Consider the following 19,685-nt stretch of genomic DNA (forward strand, 5'->3'; position numbering starts at 1 on the left):
AAACTATATTATATATAGAACGTATCTATAAGCAACTCGAAGCTTTTAAGAACGACGAGTATATTAAAGCGAATCCGTTCTTTTTATTTGCTATAGAACAGGGTATTATTAAACTATTAGACTACTATCCTGTTAAAGATACATTAACATTAGATAAAGATAATAATAATACCTACTTAAGACATAATACTATAACGTTTAATAGACTAAAAGACTTACTTATAACGACTATTCTAAACCCTAAATATAAACTAGAGATCTTAAATAAGATAGGATTTAGTACTCGACTATTAGACGAAGTAACTATATATTTTAAGGAGCTTTATAAAAGATATAAGGAGAAGAGTAATCCTATTATAGCTAACGAGTCGCAAATTACTGTTACTACTAGCTTTCAAAATACTACATACGAGAAAGATAGCGACGAAGAGTTCTATACTTCCGACGACGGACTCGGAAATAATAAAGTAGCTATAGACGAAGTAGAAGTCTATCTTAAAGAACAACGAGCTAGTAAAAAAACAAGTATTATAGATTATTATAAAGGAAATAAGGATAGGTTTCCTATACTATTTCTAATTGCCCGAGACTATCTAGGGCTACCTCCCGGTTCGGCGGCATCCGAAACAGAATTTTCTAAAGGAGCCGATATTGTTACTAAGAAACGTAATAGATTATTACCGGAGACTATTAAGCAAACGATATTACTTAAGAGTTGGGGCAAGATTAAAGACGAGGAAGATATTATAAACGATAATATAGAAGATATAAACGACCCTATACTAGATACTAGTAATACTACTACTATAAATACTACTACTAAAGGAAAAGAGCGGGCTATCGATCTAGACGGCGATATAAGTCTATTAGAACCCGAGGATATGTTTAATAATGCTTGGGCCTACTTAAACGACCCTAATAACGATAATATAAACTCTACTTTAGACGAATTAGCTAAAGAAGCTCTCGAAGCCGAAGAGGATTCTACTAGTAACTCTAGCGAAGAAGACTACGATAATAAAGATCTAACAGAGGAAGACGATATATAATAAGTATATAGCTATATATTAAAGACTATAATACTACTTAAATAGACTGCCTATTAATACTAATAGGTATATAAAAATATTACGTCTTTATTTTACTTTAGATTAAGAAGATAGTCTATAGATATCTTAACTATATATTAGCTTTTATTATATTATACTACGCTTATAATTCTTTATCTAGTATATTTAAAATATATTAGATATATATTTAACCCTTAATTTTATTTATAGTAGTACTTTAATATAAAGAGTAGTAAAACATTTGTTTTTTAGAAGTAACTATATATATAGAAATTCTACTAAATATATATATTAATTGTGTAAGTCTACTCAGTCTATATATATATATAACTAAGTCCTTATATATATAGCGTATAGTAGATTAAAGTAATAATTTAGATATAGTTAAATTAATTCTAGACTATTACCCTAGTAAATACTATTATATAGCTATATATTTAAAGGCTTACGGTATATATATTATATATAAAGCAATTGCCTCTCCGTAGTTAGATTTTTATAGACTATTACTACTATAGTAACTAATAGTTAGTCTAAAAACGGTAATAGTAATTAGTAATAGTAATAGTTAGTCTTCTAGAATCTTAATAGTAATAGTAATAGTTATAGTAATAGTAAGTATTACGTAAGCTAACTAACAACTACTAATAGTTCTTTTACTATTACTTTCACCAAGGTTTGAACAACACTGACACCATGGGATACCTCGCCGTCGCCGTCGCCGTCGCTGTCGCCGTCGTCGTCGTTTTGAGGGTAGTAGATAGAAAGTTAAAGGAGTTTCTCGCGCTCTTATTGGCTACACGTTTGACACCGGCAATGACGTTTTTAGCTTCTGTACGAGTCGTTTGCGTAAGTAAGAGATGTGCGCAGAGCGTGCTAGTAAATATCTACCTTTAGACTACAACTATCGTTCGTTTATTAACATTGCCGACCGTTTTGTTTATTATGTTATATCTACTATATCTATACTGCCCTTACTAGCCGGCGCTATCGCCGCCGTTACTCCTACCTTCCGTCGTTTCTTTAGTAGGCCTATTACTATAGAGGGCCTAGCTTCCGGGTTATGTTGCCCTCCTTACGCTAACGGTAGAGGTTAGTATAGATCGATTGTCGTCGTTGTTATCGTTACCGTCGTTGTTACCGTCTTCTTCTTCTTTATAGTCGTCTTAGTAGTAGTTATAGAGCTTCCTACCGTTGCTACTACTTCCTTCTTCTTCCTCGCTAGCCGTTTCTTCTTCGTTAGTAATAAAGCTACCGGTATAGGCTCTAAGGGTGTTATTAGTGCCGCGGAGTCGGTAGATTCGAGCGTAAGATCGATATAAGGCCTACCCTCGATAGGCTCTAATTTGACGTAGAACTAGCTTAAGGGGAAGCCCTTATCGAGTAGTCGTTACGTAAGCTATAGTAGAGGTATTTTATTAGGAAGTTCTTAATTAAAGTGCTCTCGCATAGCGAGTTTTGCTACTTCCTTACGCACTAATCCGGCTATATAGTTTAGCGTATTAATCTACCGCTTCTATGTACGTACCTTCTTATCGTAAGAGGCGTTACGTCGCTCGAGCCTAACCTTAATATTATATATAGCTTGTTTAATGTCGTACGTAGCCTCTCGTACGGTTAGTCGGTAAGCTTATAGAGCGCCGCCGGTATCGTCGTTCATGTCGTACGTAATGTAGTGCGTTAACGCTATGTCGAATACCTCTATACCCTCGAAGTTACCGCCGCTCGTAAACATATAAAGCTAGCGTTCCTTATGCTCGTCTTTAATATAGTTAAGGAGCATATACTAGTACTAGATGTACGTATACGGAAGGTTGCTCTTACGGTACGCCTTATACGTACATATAAGGTCGTTAGTTAATAGCATTAGCGTAAATCTATCCTGCCTTAAGAGCTATATTTGAGCGCTAATCTGCTACTAAATACGCTATAGAAACTGTAGTAGCTAGTTACTTAGCTAGTGTAAAGGATCTTTAGTTATAATTAGATAGACTCGGTAACCTTCGCGCTTACGCTCGTTCTTAGTCCTTTAGTCGAATTGAAGGTGCTTCTGCTCGCAATATATAGCCGTACTAACGAACGTAAAGTCGGCGGCTATCTAGAGTTTAGTATCTGTCTTATATAAATTGTATACGCCTTCGAGGGGATTAGTCGATAGCACCTAAAGTAACAGAAGTAAATGTATGCGGTAACAAAGGGCCTAGAGCTTTATGTTATCCTTTAGCTCCTTCTTAATATAGTTGCGGCTCTTAGTGTCGTCGTCCGGTAGTAGGTTAAGTGCCTCTTTAATAGAAGAACGACAACCGGCTACTAACTACCTCGCTATAACCGCCGAGAAGAGCTTTTAACGTACCTTCTCGTAAGCAACGCTACTAAACTTCCGCTTTATCGTCCGCTATATATAGACATAGTAGAGTAGGTAGACGACGATATAAAGGCTAAAGTTACTAGCGTCTTCGTCCTTACTATCCTTAGCTAGACCGTCTTCCTTATCGCTAAACGCTAGCTTAACCGTACGTCGTTTAGTAGCTAAGTCGTTAGTTATAAAGTAATGCGGACGCTAGCCTCTACGACCGCCTAACTACCGGATAATTCGCTTTAGACATATAGCAATAATATCGCCGTCTTTAGACTTCGTAAGGAACTAAGTATAAGGACGCTAGTAGCCGAACTTATCGCGAACAATAAGGGTAAAGAGAAACTAGCCTAAGTAGTTAGTTTTGTACGTTAAGTCTATAAGGGTAAGATATCCGCGGCGTATAAGGAGTTAGACGCGTTTCGGATAAGCCTATACGATGCTATAAGCGGTCTCGCCGTCTAGCTCGCGTATAGCCCTAATCTTAGAGCATTTTATACTAACTATAAGTAGAGAGAAGTTAGTAAGTGTTGTTTAAAGCTCGAATTTCTCGGATGTTTTAAGAAATAGTTAAAGTTCTACTAGCGTAGACTAGCGTAAAATTCGCTAGTATTGTCGAATTTATAATTAGCTTAAATTTGCGGCCCGCGCGCGGCCCGCCTCCGAGCCGAAATTCTAGGGTCCTCTTAGCGACACCTTAAAACTTCTAAGAATTGCTAGCTTTAAAACTAAAGCTCGGAATCCTCTTCTAAACGACTCGAATTCGAGCGCGTTTAAACATTAGTAGTCGTAAGGTAACGTCGAGAGTTATAATAGCCTAATTAGGTAGGTAACCTTCCGTATTAGGGCATTACTAGGAGCTCCCGTTACTAAGTAATCTAAATTTGACACTAATCTTTAACTTCTTAACTTCTCGTTTTCTCGTCCGTAAAAACTTACTACCTTTATACTACTCCTTTAGCTCCTACTACTACGCCGTCTAGTCCGTAATAGTGCCGCCGAGGCGTAGGTTAGGGAACTTCTTCCGGTAGATCGTACCTACGTTCTAGACGTCCTTACGAGTTATATAGAGTCTACTAGCTGCCTTAAAGATATCTCGAGCTTCCGGATCGCGCTATGCTTAAATACTATTCTATACGGTAGCTAGTCGGTAGCCCTTATAATACTAATAGCTAGCTGCCTTAGTAAGGGTAGAGTAGCGCCGGAATAGATCGAATTAACGTACGGTATAGTACTCGGTATACTTAATACGCCCTCCTCGTTTAGTGCGGCGCATTATAACGCGGTATAGTCGTACGACGCCGTCGTCCTTAAGACGCTCTTCGAACGACGCCTTTATCTTTACCGGACAGCTATATCTACGCTTTATCTTCTTAGGGTTTGCCTTCTTACCCTCTCCTTACGTTGCGACTAGCGCGTTCGAGAAGTAACACTTATACTTCTATACGAGTATACTATCTACTTCTCGTACATAGTTCTTACGAGTCTAGAAGTTGTCGAAGAATAACTCTAGCTCTTAAAACCGCTCTATCGACATAGCTATTAGAGCGTCTATTATAACGTACTACTCTCGAATAACCCTTAAGTCGACACCTTAAGGGACTGCTAACATAGCGTAGCCGGCAGCAACGCTATTAATAATCCGCCTCTTTATACGCCGCCGTCGGCGGACGGTTAGTCGGTTAGCTCGCTCGTCTATACTCGATTTAACAACATTAAGCTTAATGCTATTACGCGTTAAGGGCTCTTCTATATATGCGATAACGTCCGGCAATAGTAACGTAGTAGGAAGGAAGTTAGCGGCATTAAACGCCTAAAGTAGACCGATGTCGGCGTCGTCTATAGCGGCGAGGGCGGCGAGGGTAAGGGCGGCGACGACGACGACGGTGAGGTGTGAGATAACGCGACGGTGAGACGCGTGTGAACAACAACAACACCATTGCCAAGTGACGCTATATGAACATGACTAATGCCGGAGGGTTCACAGCCGAAGGTTTGTTATAGCCACGACCGATGCCCGGAGTCTGACGCTGCTCGTGGCCTTTTTTCTCGCCGCCTGGGTCTGGTGCGGAATCACCTGCCCTCCACAGCAGCAGCAGCAGCAGGTGGTGCGCGTCCCACTCGAGCAAAATTTCACCTTCATAGTTCGACTAGCGACACCTTTGCAATGCGCAAGGTCGCCTTTTATCTGCCGTCAAAGTGGACCGAGTGGATTACTCGCCCTCCTCTCGGAATGGTATACTAGAAGGGAACGGCAGGGAGCGGCGATTAGGAAGGAGGGGAGGCGCGACGGGGTCTTGAGGCGCGACAAGGGCTTTCGGCGCTGCAGACTTGCGTCCGTACTGTAGATAAAAGAGGAGACTATCGCGATGCAAGACGGACATCATAGGTCGGAGCGTTTAAGGACATTAGCACGTGGTTGGAGCGAAGGGAGGAATGCAGCTTACGGCCAACGTCGTAGTTAGACCTGTTACTTAGCTCGGCCGCGGATCGAGATTGCAAAGCGCTACTTTATAAAGCGACGGGGATAAAGCAGCTCAGGGAAGTAATTAACGATATCCTCGACCATATCGTACAATACGAGCTCCGGATTCTGGACAAGTGCTTCCTCCCCGCCTTCTCCGGTCTTTCCAACGCATCGGAAGCGCGGAGTCGTAAAATTAACCGGGAGATTTACGACCTCGCCGTCGAAGCGGCCGGAAGACGACTCACCCCTGTCCCGCCCGTCTAGTCGGAGGAGGAGGAGAACACATCGTTGTTGCTCCTCCTCTCCGACTCGGAGAAATCGCGCATTGCCCGCGCTCGAGGGCAATACGGCATCCTCACGTTTTTAGCACTGGTCTCCTACGCTTTGCCGCCTGCAATGCAAGAGCAGAAGGAGGACATTCTCGTGTTAAAGGTCCGAGTCGAAGCATTAAAGGAGGAATTGGCGGCGGAATCCTCGAATTGTACCGATTCTCTCAACAATAGACCAGGCTGCGGGATGACGACGGTGGTGAGGAACGTGTTTCACCGCTTGCCGACCGTGGCGGAACTAGACGCCATCCTCCGGGAGAAAGCTCTCCGCGCCTCGACCATTCGAAGAATCGCCCTCGAATGGATGGAAACGCACACTCTCGCGCGAGGAACGGAGCAGCAGCAGCAGCACCACCACCACCACGACCGCTCCCATCCGCAAACCTCCACCTCCACCTCGACGACAACACCACCACCAGCTTCATGCATCCCACCACCACCTCCGCGCTCCCGCCGCTTTCCTCCAACGACCACCCCATCCCCCCACGACCACCTCGCCGCAACCGCCCAGCGCATCCACCGCCTCATCTGGACCCATCCCAAACTCGGCGCCGCAAGCTGGCACTGGGAGGGCTCCAGCCCTCCGCCCCGATCCGCCGTCTCCCTCGGCGCCGCCTCCGCCGACCTCGAATCCGCCCTCCTCTTCGCGGGCCTCGACGACCGCGCCGCAGCAGCAGCCGCAGCAGCAGCGGCAGCAGCGGACAACGACGTCGTGCTGGGCGTCGGCGAGACTTGGGAGGACTTTCGATATCGCATGCTGCCGCGGGGAGACCGGGCGGATCTGCGACTCTGTTAGCCGGAGAGATATGGCGGCATGCAGGACTGTGCGAGTGTAGATGAGTTTTTGAAGCGGCATAGTTTGGTGATGAGGTGATGAGGTAATGAGGTGATGAGGTGATGAGGTGATAAGGTGATGAGGTAATAAGGTAATGAGGTTGGATTCGATCGGTTGGGGGTAGAGGTTGGATCGGAGTTTTTGTTTTCGGTCTTATATGTTGTTGTTGTCTCTTCATCTTCAATTTGTTATCAACGTATTACGGCAGAATGATGCGCTGCTTCTTTTTTTTCTTCTCTCTCTCTCTCTCTCTCCTGCCTGCCTGCCTGCCTATCTGCCTACTCTCGTACAATTATTATTGTATTGATCCCTACTAACCCTTACTACCCCATCTATCTATCCATCTATCCATCTATCCTCCGCCGATCTCAGCCATCGTGTCGAATAGTCAAACCACCCTCGCACTCCTCGCCACCCCTCGCGCTCCTCGCACTCCCCTCCACCGCCGGCGGTAAAGGAAAGCGGAGGAGTCTGCTCCTTCTCCTCCTGCCTCTTAGCCTCCTCCTTCTCCTACCTCCCCCTCCTCCGACAAGGACGACGACGAAGACGAAGACGACGAAGACTCCTCACCCTCGACACTGTCCGTCGGCGGCGTGGAGGAAAGTAGTGCACCGCCGCCGCCGCCGGTCGTCGTCGTCGATGAGTCGGGAGATGATGGGACGGGTCGCTGTTGTAGCAGTAGCGAATAGTGTGGCTCCTCCTGCTGTAACACATCCGTTGTGGCGCTAGTGTTTGTTGGGTTAGAAGATCCGGTGTGAGGAGAAGAAGAAGAAGAAGAAGCAGCAGCATCGGCGGCGCTGGGAGCTGTGGTTTCTGCACTAGGAAACGTCGATTTATTCTACGGGAAGAAGAGGGGTTAGAAATGGTCGCCTGGTCGCTAGACAACGGGTAGAGGCTACGAGAAGATGTCGTATAAGGCCATGGTATCATCGGTGGCGGTGTTGACTAGGCGAGCTAGCTTCGCCGCCGAGGGAGACTCGGGGTCGGTCGACACCGTCGGGTCTGCAAAGGGGATGTCGACATCTAGGAACAGTTTATAAAAGAGGTCGTCGAAGTCGTTGCTACTATTGAATTAATAGTTGTCGGCGGGAGGCATCGAATCGTTGCTACCATTAAATGGATAGTTGTCGACGGGAGGCATCACGTCGTTGCCACCATTGAATGGATTGGTTTCTTCTGGTAGGAAACAGTCCTGCCGAAGGGATGTTAGGTTAGACGACGTAGATGGGTCGAGGCCGGCGGCGGCGGCACCATAAACAACACGGTTATTAACATCCTGATGTCCTCCAAAGATGTCTCCCTGGGTCTAGCCGGCGGCGTTGAAGGTAGTCCAGAGGGAATTACTCTACGGCGGGATGCGGTTTCTATAGCTCGCACCATCCGAGGAAACCCGAGTTCGCTTGGGTATACGCGACGGGACCTCGTCCTCATTATTATCATCATCCACCTCGCGAACCCGCTTGGTCGTCCTGTCGGGAGTCCGAGGAGCGAACGCCTACATAGCTTGCGGGATCCACCCAAAGTCACGATCGTCGCGTCCCGGATCCTAGGAACGGAAAACCGGGCACGCTCGAGCTTTGCCGCAGATGCTGACGAATCGCCTTTCCACTTCTGCGTCGTGCTTGTCCGGTTCGTGCCGGGCGTAAAAGATGGACTTGGCGATGGATTTGGCGACACGCACGATGCAGGCCACGGCGTGCGAGTTGTCGGAATGTTCCATCTGAGACTTGTGAAAGTGCAGATCTTCGAGGAGGTGTATGATGCGATTGGTGTTGGGAAGCCCAATCGGGCACTTGCATTCGACCAGCCGCTCTTTGATCAAGATACTGACCGGGCAGGCGTTCGCTTTGGTGGATTTCAGAGCAGCCGGGATATCCAACACATCGCCATATGAAAATCTTCCAAGACGATGCTCGACATGAGAACGTTCCGCGGGAAGAGGATGTTCGAATCGATGGGTGTATGGCGCAGTCTGATGCGAAGGTTGGACGGTCGATTTGGCTGAGAGTTTGGCGGGGTTGGTGGAGACGATGGTTAAGAAAGGTGTAGAAGGGCAAGAAGTATCTTAAGTCTGTAGTAGCCGAGAAGTAAAGACCACATTGATGTCTCTCGCTGGGCGTCCAGATCTCTGCCGCCGTCTCGAAAACCAAGGGGACGTTCACGGAAAGGTGCAGATACCGGATGGTATGTGGAGGAAAAAGGAGATTGCACGCGATAACGATGACGAGGAAGAATGAAAGAGGTGGAAGGAAAGACTCAGCCTGAGACGAGTTGACTCTTGCATGCCCGACATTTGGAAGATTGACGGGATGGAGGCGGAGGCGGGAGCGAGTAGGTTCGCAGACGCTGAAGTTGGAGTGGAAACGGGAACGGGAACGGGAACGGGAAGATGAGGATTATTGCAATGAGATGGGGGAGTGCTACTTGCTGCAGGTGGCCGTGAGGTGGTAAGGTGAGGAGGGCGGAGGGAGGTGGTGAGATAAGGAAGGCGGAGGGAGGTGGTGAGATGAGGAGGGCGGAGGGAGGTGGTGAGATGAGGAGGGCGGAGGGAGGTGGTGAGATAAGGAGGGCGGAGGGAGGTGGTGAGATAAGGAGGGCGGAGGGAGGTGGTGAGATGAGGAGGGCGGAGGGAGGTGGTAAGACGAGGAGGGCGGAGGGAGGTAGCTTGAGGTGGGTGAGGAGGCGTACAGCGTGTTCGTGTTGGCACATCGGAGGGATCACATTGACCGCTGAGTTCACGCATGTAGAAGATGGAAGATGTGGAAGAAGATCGGATGTTACATGTCCACCCGGCGGATCGTTTCAACTTTCCGGGAAGCAGGGACGGGACGGACGGGACGGACGGGACGGGAGCTTTGAGCACGTGCACCGTGACTCCTCACCCCGCCAGTTCATGGACAGGGACAGGGCAGACAGACATCTCGCAGGAGGGGTCGTCGTCGTCGTCGTCGTCATTGTCATTGTTGATATCTTATCTTTCCGCTGACACCTCCATGTGTAGAACTAAGGTACCTTCACCTTCCAATTCTGGTCTGGCGACTGCAATGGTCGGATCTGACCACGGCTCGGTCAGATCTGACCACATATTGGTCAGATCTGACTCCAAACGTATGAGGGGAGCACATACTAGTACCTCCGTTCTTCCGCTCAAAGTGCCCCACTACGTCATATGTTTACTCTCAGAGTCTGTGACAACAACAATTTAGATGATTAATTACACCACCACCACACCATTTAATTCAACGAGGGCAATTACGAACGAGACTCAAGAAGCATCTGCTTCACTCCTGCTATCCTCACCTTTGCCGAGAAAGGTGCTGCTCTCACGCTCCACGGAGCTGGCTTGTCAGACCGAGATATTGGAACGAGACTGAAGAAGGATTACCGCACCATTGCACGCAACTTGAAGGCCATCTTCGCACAGTGCCCAGGCCTTACGTGGCAGGAGATATTAATCAAAACGAAAGCAGACCGAACCCTCCAATGCACCAAACTCGATCCTCGAACACCGGCTCCAAAACGAGGACTTCCAGCACGAGCTAAGCATGGCTCCTCGCTCTCGCGAATCGTTCGCGAGGCTGTGAACGACATCTACCCTCGTCTTGAGCCGACCGTTGCGGCTAACAGATGTATTCAGGACGCGATAAACAAGGGCAGGATCTCAAGAGCAGTGGTGCTAAAGAACAAGGTCCCTCATGGCTATGGCCGGCTGCCACGAGCGCGCCAGCCTCTTGGTGAAATCGATGGCAATGTGAGACCTCGGTATCTATCAGTGCAGCAGGTGCTCAACATCCTCCGCGACAAGCGACACGTTCAGAACGACATAGAGCGCCGGCAGAAGAAGATCGTTCGCAGACGGTCATTAAGGAAGCAGGAGCTCACACGCTCGAACAAGGACGACCGCCTCGACTGGCACGAATACCTCACCGTCACGCTCGCGCAGCTGCCTCTCCCTGCATTGTTCATCACCGTGGATGAGAAGAAGACGAGCATTGGCGGCTCACCAAACACGCACATCTCGGAAAGCACAGTCGGGATTTCTGTCGGCGTAGATTACGTCCTGCCTGCGTATAATTCTAAAGCAGCGTCTTCGGACAAGACGCGAGACACGCGAGGGACAGCCGACTTCGTTTTTGGCTGACCACCGGGCATCTAACTTACCAACTTTGCACGACCTCCGTACGAGCAGCTGATCCCGCACTTTCGCACACAGATATCACCACCCCCGTTACCTACCGACACTTCCACCCGATCTCCGGCGAACATGGCCTCAACGGCGCCGGCGAGTACGCAGAAATGGGACATGCACGAAATCAACACCGAATCCGTCGCTTGCTGCGAGGCCTCGGGAGCGGCAGATTCCCTACAGCAACACCTTAGAGCTCGGCGGTCTTGACGGGCGAGCGCGAGACGACCGAGTTGGAGCAAGAATGCAAGGACTTCCACAAGACACTGGACTAGGTCACGCTAGGGAACAACCACCACACATTTGAGAGATGCAGCCACAATCAAGCAGGTTCGGCCAGAAACAAGACAGTCGGAAGGACGAGAGGAAGAAGAGGACACTGCCGTGGGGATGATTTCATCGTCAGAATATTGGGACAGCGGGAAGAAGCACTTTGCGAAGGCGAAGTGGGCGGAGAACATTTTACCTGTTCTTCCCGACGTGTTGAACGCAGCATTGGGAGCCATTGTTTGCTCCGAAGATTAACGTGCTAGAGGATGTAAGATGAGACGGCGCACGTCCTTATGGAAATGAAGGACTGCCTGCTGCCTCCGGCCTCCCTCCACCTGCCGCGTTCGACGACCTCTTCAGCGTGGGACAAAACCACACCAGCACCATCACCCGATCTTCGTCGCCTCCCTCGCTACCACCATCACCACCACTACGGCCGCCTCTTCTCCCTCCACAAGTTCCGCCTCCGGCCCAATAACAACAGCAGCAACAATCCTAACGTGGCGGTGGTCAGCGCGCTCGCACCGCAGAGCTGTACTAGCCGAATGACGTTCGCAGTTGTTCGTTGCGGTGGTCCCTTCCTATGCCCGAAGAGATAACAGCTCTTCACAGGTGGCGATGTAGACGACTGAGGACAGGAGAGAGCAGAATATCGCAGAGATGTATACGGCATGGCAGCACCTAGATAAGAATGAGGAGCACTTGTTGCGATGATGGCGGCCATGTCGTAGCTCGGGAGGATCAGAATCATTGGAAGAATGAGAATCCTCGGGAGAACAATCGACGAAAGATGGGATGGTAAGAATGAGCCATCTGATAGTGATGATGATGATGATGTTGTTGAGCCACAATGCAAGGCGACTCTCCTGGGTGGTTCTGATGATTTCCTCTCTGTCGACTCGCTCGACTTCTTCTTGGCCACTGCCATCGCCCCCGGGAGAGAGGGATCTTGGACTGCATATGCACCAATGCATACACCGAGGCACTCGGGCGCATTCGCATCTCATGCCAGATACAGACGACGACGACGACGACGACGACATGAATTCAATCTTAAGCTGCCACACGCTGTTACCCGTGGGTGAATGCCAAGCAACGTGACGTGTCAATACACAAACGATGGCGGTTTGCTCCAACAAGACAATGCAGTAAGTGTCTCGCTCCTTCTCCTCTACAGCTCTCTCTCCATTTCTTTCCACCCTCTTCTCGTCTATCCTCTCCTTCCTGCCCGCCACAATCCTACCCAAAAAAAACTCACACGTCGTCCTCTTGGTGGTCCTACCTGCGGAACGGCTGCGGCCTCGTCCTCGTCGCCGGCATCCACAAGGCCTGCGACCAAAATCCCGTGCTCCGCCTCATCGAGCTGCTGCTCTTCTATTGCGCCGCATCTTCCATCGTCTACACAGACCGCTATCTCGACCCCTGCGACCCGGTCGTCGTTTTCCGCCCATTTCTCCTACGGTGTATCCGCTTCTCGGTCCTGCTTAGTACCCTCTGCAGCGCCGGCTGGCCGAATCGTCTTCGTCGCGGACCCTACTAGCTTCAAGCGCTGGGCTGGGTGCTGCTCTCGGCTGGTCTGCACCTCTACCTGCTGCCATTCGGAGAAGAATGGCTGCTAGTCCACTCGCCATACACAGCCCTGGACTCCTCCAGTGGCCTGTACGCACATTGTCCTCAACATCTCGTCCCGCAGGTGAGTTTCCCACTCGATCAAAACTTCCCGCATCGCTCTCAGATAACTTACGGACCTCGTAGACCGATGGCGTACCTTTCTTCAACCTGAGCCAACGCGGTGACCTCCGCGTTGACGAAAGGGACGATTCCCTGGCCCTTGCACTGTACGTCGGTTATCGTGCGGTGCAGCAAATCGCGTAAGTCCCTCTAATCGGCATCTCTCTCAATTAATCCAGCCAGCGACTGACCCGCATGTGTGACACACAGTCGACCGGCCATGGAAGCAGATTTCTGCAACGCCGAACGCGCGCTCGACCTTCTCGCGCATCATTTCCATCCTTGGGCTCCCCTTTTGTACGACGCTGGTCCCCGCACCTCGCCTATGCTAGAACGAGTCCGTGGGCTGCTTACATGTCCTCCCGAACGTACCAACACCACCTCCCACGTTCGACAACCCAACGAGAAGCTCTTCAACGAAATCTACAGGCCACTCGTCGACCACCGTGATGCCATCGCTACACAGCTCGAGACCTACGCCACCGTCCTCCTTCCGATCTACGACTCCTGGTTTTCCGACCTGACCATTATCCACGACAGTCTCTCCTCCTGGTCAATAACTAACCAAACCCCTCCCTTCTCATCCTCCTCTTGGTCCACATCCGACCAAACCCTCTCCTCCTCATCCTCTCCTTTCGAATCCAAAGCTCGCCTTCCCAACGCCGTGTCCTCTCCCTGCAGCTCTGCCTGGCCCAATTCACCCGCATCTGTCCTCAGCCTCGCCATCTCCCTCCCCTGTTGCCTCTTCAGCCCTACTACTCTCCCATGGGTCCAGATATGCCACGCCCAAGACTTCTGGTCCCTGCGCGCCATCGTCCTTCCTCGACTCGCCAACAACCTCCGCACATAGTCGACCCGGCTCCCCGCGAGTCTGAACCACATCTCCCTACCCCACCAGCCCCTCTCCCGTCTACCGACCGACATTTACTATCAACGCGCATTCAACGCCACCGTCGAGGAATGCGCCCGCTACAACTTCCTCATGGACAAGTACTTCGCTTCCTATAACCATGACTATTCCGGCTTTCATCCCGGCTTCGTCGACGGAGCGATTTAAGAAGTTAAGGACGTCCTTCCGTGTGTGGCATAGCTGATCGAGGATCACGCGCAAGGCGTCCGACTCCCCACCACTCCGTGGACCAAGCCGACGCGGAAGAGACTAGACGCGAAGAGGGAAATGGCGGAGAGGGCCTTGCTAGGCGGCTAGAGGGCGACGATAGATTCGAGGCCGGTAGTAGATAAGAGGGGAGGAGGAAGCGTCATTATCGCGGAGTGGATCGCGGAGTGGATAGCGAGGAACTAGTTCGAACCTATCCTAGACTAGGCCGAGAGTGTCGGGAGGAAGGTGCTCGAGATTGTGATATAGGTAGAGTTGAAATAGATCCTATCCCGCGGTCGGCTGGAGTCCATCTGGACGGTTTTCATCCCATGGGCGAACGAAGGTGTACGAAACCTCAAAGCGATGGACTAGGCGGAGACGGCGAAAGGGATGTGGGAGGTGTGCTGGGAGACCATCGTCGTCCGGTGCTGGCCTTGGGTGGAGGAATCGTTCATCCAGCAGGCGATGAACTGGGTTGGATGGATGAAAGGGATCTGGGACGTGTGCTAGGAGGATATCTTCGTCCCATCCTGGACGCGGATCGCAGAAGTGTGCTGGGAGGAAATCTTCGTCCCATCCTGGACGCGGATCGCAGAAGTGTGCTGGGAGGAAATCATCGCCCTATCCTGGACGTGGATCGCAGAAGAGTCGCGCAAGACGCAGTGTTCGATCAAGAACACTCCTGGCGTAATTAGAGGGTAGTGGGTGGAAGCTTAATAGAGCCCAGAACGGCAGTATGTCACGGATGAAGTCTTCAGAACAAATGCACCCGGCTTCTAAGTGATCAAAAAGCGGAAAAAGAATGATACTGATTTATGAGGGCGAAGGCCCTCAAGCTATATAGACTAACTGAAACGAGCGAGTTATGTGATAATGACGAGCCTTCAAGTGAAACGGTGCCTGAGGCTTTAAGGGTTCAAGTAAACCTGAGCGAGGTTTTTTGGTGTTTTTGAACATCCTCCCCTTTAGTGAATGCGTAACCTTAAGCGTTCGTGACAACCTTAATTAAAGGCTTAGGTCATATGCTAATGCTCTTAAGTAGGTATGCGTAATCTCGAATGAACGAGCGTAATCTAGGAGGTCCGTGATTGCTCAGAAGGTAAGGGCTTAAGTGCAATCGACTAGCTAATTCTAGTAGGTGAATAATCTAATTTACGTACTATCACAAGCCTTAAGCTAGTAACTGCTAGTACGTAGTCGAATTCACTAGCAGGTCGCCCCTTTAAGGGCACAAAAGCGACTACGTTCTTCTTTTTAAACCCTCTCTCTTTTATTAACTTCCGCAACCCTTTCCTTCCCTTTTCCTTAGACCTTTATATAGTCTACGATTACTATACCTTACAACCTTACAACACACCTTAAGTAATAGTCGCTATAGCGAAGGGTAACGAAGACAAGCGTAAGAAAGACGATAAGAGCAAGGACGACAAGGTCGACAAGTAGCTCCGCCGATCTCCTCGCAAACTACCTCCTAAGTTCCCTCCTACGAAGGCTGTTTAAAGTGCTATTAAGATAGTCAAGCGCGGATACTTAGATGTAAGGATATTAACTTAAGCATTTAGCTCGGTCTCAAGCAGCAAGAAACAGCCGTCACGAGCTGCTGCTACCTAGGAATTAATAGACAAGTTCGCTTTAAGGAAACTCTACGTCCAGCCTAATGTTATGTCTCGGCGTAACCACATAGAGTATACCAAATTCGGGTATAAGCAAGCTACCGGTTACAAGTCGGCATACGATGCTTATCGCGATAGGCTTAACATGTCTGCCTTAAGCCTTAGGTCCAAGCTACTAGGTATACGCGCCCCTACAAGCAACAATTACGAAATCCCTTAGCGCAACCCTTAACTAGCGAACTAGGGCCGTAGCTTAAGGAGTCGCACTGCCGCACAAGGTTAGGACCCTACAATGCCTCGCAACGTCCTTAACCGCTCTCCGGATCTTCGTAGCTTGTACCCTAAGCTAGATCGCTTCGACCCTTAAAGAAACATTAATAGCACTACTATGTACGCCTCTGTCGGCGCTCGACTTGAAGCTCTCCTTACTCCTAGCCTAGCCTCTAATCGTATCGCGGTTACGGACGTATAGATAAGGGAAGTAATGTATTATCTAATCATAGTGTCGAATGCGCCTATCAAGTACCTTCGGCAATTTCTAGCTGCCTTTACGATTTCCTAACTTAATGCCTTAATCGATAGACTTCAAGCGTTCGAGCTAGGCGATCTGCGCAGCTTAGATTGGCGTAAATCGGACGGTTACCTTATTAGGGCCTACAAGCAATAGCGTCTAGTCTCTCTTTTCACTTAAGCTCTCGGTAGCAGCCCTTAAGAAGGCAACTGTAGCTGCGAGTCCGGAAAGCGCAAGGCTAGTCCCTTCAAGTTATGCCGCAGTAGTAGAGGCTGCTTTAGCTGCTATGCTAACTACAGCTACACTAACTACTACGATCGCTATTCGGTTAGAGATTCTGAACTCTAGGGAAAGACTAGGACTAAGAAGAGGAACCCGAAGGCTAAGGAAGGTAATAACGATATAGAGGACGAGTAGGTAGACTTTAAGGAGGAAGTCTTAATTCCGCTCCTAGAAGAGCCTATCTAAGTGCCCTTAAGCCCGCCGCCTTCTAGCCCTAGACCTTTCGATTCTAGATCCGGTAGAGTTACGCAGCTGCTTAACCTATTCCTTACTAGTTAGACGAATATCGCCGACATAGAGGACATTAACTTAATAGCTGTCGCAGCTCGTTCCCCTAACTTAAGGGGTCCTTTGTCTGCTCGTGAGGAGATGGACACTACTCCTTCGCGGCTAGAGCGTCCTTACTTAGATCCTTTAAGGGGGTTCGGTAGATCTCCGGGTACTAGGCCTTTGTCCTTCTAGCTTCCTAAGAACTACGCCTAAGGAATGCCTATAACTATAGATAACATGTATCGCCGCGACAACCCTTAAGCTGGGCGTACGACCTGTCCGGCTAACGCACCTCTACTCTTCCGCACAGGGCAACAAGGCTCCTCTAAGCCTGGCCCCGCCCTCTTCCCGACAGGCGATCGTCAAGGCACTCTAGCGCTAGGGCCCCTAGGTTTAAGTACTCGTCGGGGCCCGCCTCCTCGGCCGAGCACTATGCCCGCTCCCGTTCAAGCTCCGGTTCGAAACGCACTAGCTCTAGCTCGTTAATCTCTAAGCCCACCGTTCTATAATGCAGCGGAGGATTTCGTAGATCTAATGCACGAAGGAGAGAGGCTCTTATACGCTATCGATCAGACCTTAATACTAGCACGGACCGGCTTAACAGATAATTACGACCTAATTCCAACCTTCTCCGGCCGCCTTGTACACGAGCTAGTGCTCCCCTTAAGCGGTTTCGCCACCTAGGGGAACCTGTTTTTTAGCACGGCTCCTCGGGCTAATAATAGGCGTTAAGCATACGGCGTAGAGGGCCTAACAGTTCCTCTAGGAAGCTAATGCACGCGCGTGTACACGGAGCACATCGAGCAGCTCTACCGCAACCGCTTTAATAAGCGCTACTCCGTGTATTAAGTTGTCTAGATAGCTCTCTCGCAGGCTTAAGTGCGTCTTAGGGCTAATTAAGGCATTACTCCTTAGATGCTGCACTTGCAGGCGGTAATATTAGCCCTTAAGACGCAGCTTATTACCAAGAAGGAAGAAGATGCTAAGAGGGAGCAGGCTAAGAAGGGTTAATTCGGGTCTAAGTAGGATCGGTGGAAAATTCGTAGGCTTAAGCAGGAGCACTAAAAGCGTTGTTTTTCTTGTTTTTCTTTTTTCTAAGCCCCCTTATCTGCTAGGCTGTGTATGCGATGCAATGCGATACGACGCTAGAAAGCTAGCGCGAAATGAATGTATGATAGCACTTAAGGACTAGCCTTAAGTATAAAAAATATAAAATAAAAACCCTCCGGGGGATCTATTAAACTTAGGCCCTCGCATTAACCTTTCGTTTGGACTTAAAGGTTAGCTTCCTTCGTAGCTGCACCGCAGGATTACGAGGAGCTTCCCTTGTGTTCTAGGGTAGTAGTTAACAGGGAATAACTATAATAGTGTCCTCGTTATCACCCGACTCCCCTTAGGGTTTAAGTGGAGTCTCCTAGAGCTCGGAAGGGATTATAAGTAGTTCCTCTTCCGTTTCTTCTACAACAGGCTCCGTAGGGACAGGAACAGTTGCTGCAATAGGGTTAACTTAAGCGTCTTCCCTTAATGTTGCTGCTGCATTTACCGGATGTATAACCGGCTGACTTAAGGGTACTAACTTCTTCAGCTCCCTAAGACGTTTCTTTTCGAGAGTAGCCTTAAGTTTCTCTACCTCCTTAGCATTGTCTCGATTCGCGCGTGAAACATCTCTATACTTCCTTCGGATCTTATTAGTAGCGAGTTTAAGCTTGTGTTAAAACTTTAGCTAATCGTCAGTTTTTAAGGAATCTAAAGGTTTGCCCTCCCCTAAAAGGAATCGAAGGGCTCCTAACCGTTTAAGCTGCTGTAAAGATAACTTGTCCTACTTCTGTTTGGGAATAGTCGCTAGAGTAGAGAAACTTAAGCGTAGATTAAGTGTAAGATTATTACGCAAGGAGTCCTTAAACTCCTGGCTAGCGGCCTTAAGTGAAATCTCCTGCCTACAGCGCTTCTGCCAGTCCCTAAAACTAGTGCAGTTAGCGCGGATCAGGCGATTACTATGCACTTAATGCTTAACTACAGACCCGTCGTAGGACTCTAAGGTATACGTACTAAGCCAGCTTCGCTTAATTACCTTAAAGGGACCTACGAAGGTCGGCTAGAGCTTCGTCTTAGTCTTATTTAAGACAAGAACAAAGTCTCCCTCGATAAACTTGCTATTAGTTTCCTTAAAGGTGTGTCTACTAATAGCGCCGGCTCTTACTGCTTTCGTAAGCAGCTTTTCTGCGGCAATCGTCCTAGCGTTCTATATTACTTAATGCCTGGATTTAGGATCCTCGGGCTTAAGCTGCATTAGACGCAGGTACGGATAATCCTTAAGTATTCGGGGTTGCTGGCCGAACAAGAGGAAGAAGGGGCTGTATCCACAACCGGACTAGGCCCGGATTCGGCTTGAATACAGCGCCTTAGGAAGGTACAAGTCCTAAGCGTGCACGCTTTTACCATAGCACATCTTAGAGAGGATCCGGCCGAGAACACCGTTTAAGGCCTCAACCTTCCTGTTCGTGCGGGGATAGTAGGGCGTCGTTAGCCTGTAGTTGGCTTGAAGGGTATCTATGAGGATATCAAACGCCTTGCTTATAAAGTTAGATCTATTATTACTAAGGACTTCCCTTAGGGGTCCAAAGTTCGTATAGATCTCTTCTTAAACAAAACGAGCGACTGTCTCG

The 19,685-nt window shown here is 49.0% G+C and overlaps 4 protein-coding genes across 4 annotated transcripts; all 4 read left to right on the forward strand.

Moving 5' to 3' along the window:
- Positions 1-539: 539 nt before the first annotated feature.
- On the forward strand, positions 540-719 carry MYCGRDRAFT_19703 (uncharacterized protein; the record flags this gene model as incomplete). Its single annotated transcript, XM_003847054.1, has 1 exon — positions 540-719. A coding segment is annotated over one exon (180 nt), but the record flags the coding sequence as incomplete, so codon positions are not given.
- Positions 720-6,289: 5,570 nt separating this feature from the next.
- MYCGRDRAFT_97902 (uncharacterized protein) lies at positions 6,290-7,018 on the forward strand (the record flags this gene model as incomplete). The annotated part of the gene is made up of 1 exon (XM_003847055.1): positions 6,290-7,018. One exon carries the CDS (start codon positions 6,290-6,292, stop codon positions 7,016-7,018), a length of 729 nt encoding a protein of 242 aa, XP_003847103.1.
- Positions 7,019-8,336: 1,318 nt separating this feature from the next.
- MYCGRDRAFT_97903 (uncharacterized protein) lies at positions 8,337-8,951 on the forward strand (the record flags this gene model as incomplete). The annotated part of the gene is made up of 1 exon (XM_003847056.1): positions 8,337-8,951. The coding sequence occupies one exon, from the start codon at positions 8,337-8,339 to the stop codon at positions 8,949-8,951; it is 615 nt and encodes a 204-aa protein (XP_003847104.1).
- A 3,681-nt stretch (positions 8,952-12,632) lies between these two features.
- MYCGRDRAFT_97904 (uncharacterized protein) lies at positions 12,633-14,094 on the forward strand (the record flags this gene model as incomplete). The annotated part of the gene is made up of 4 exons (XM_003847057.1): positions 12,633-12,661; positions 13,167-13,206; positions 13,269-13,384; positions 13,455-14,094. 4 exons carry the CDS (start codon positions 12,633-12,635, stop codon positions 14,092-14,094), a joined length of 825 nt encoding a protein of 274 aa, XP_003847105.1.
- Positions 14,095-19,685: the final 5,591 nt, after the last annotated feature.

Source organism: Zymoseptoria tritici, chromosome 18 (assembly GCF_000219625.1).
Source record: "Zymoseptoria tritici IPO323 chromosome 18, whole genome shotgun sequence".
Lineage (NCBI taxonomy): Eukaryota > Fungi > Ascomycota > Dothideomycetes > Mycosphaerellales > Mycosphaerellaceae > Zymoseptoria > Zymoseptoria tritici.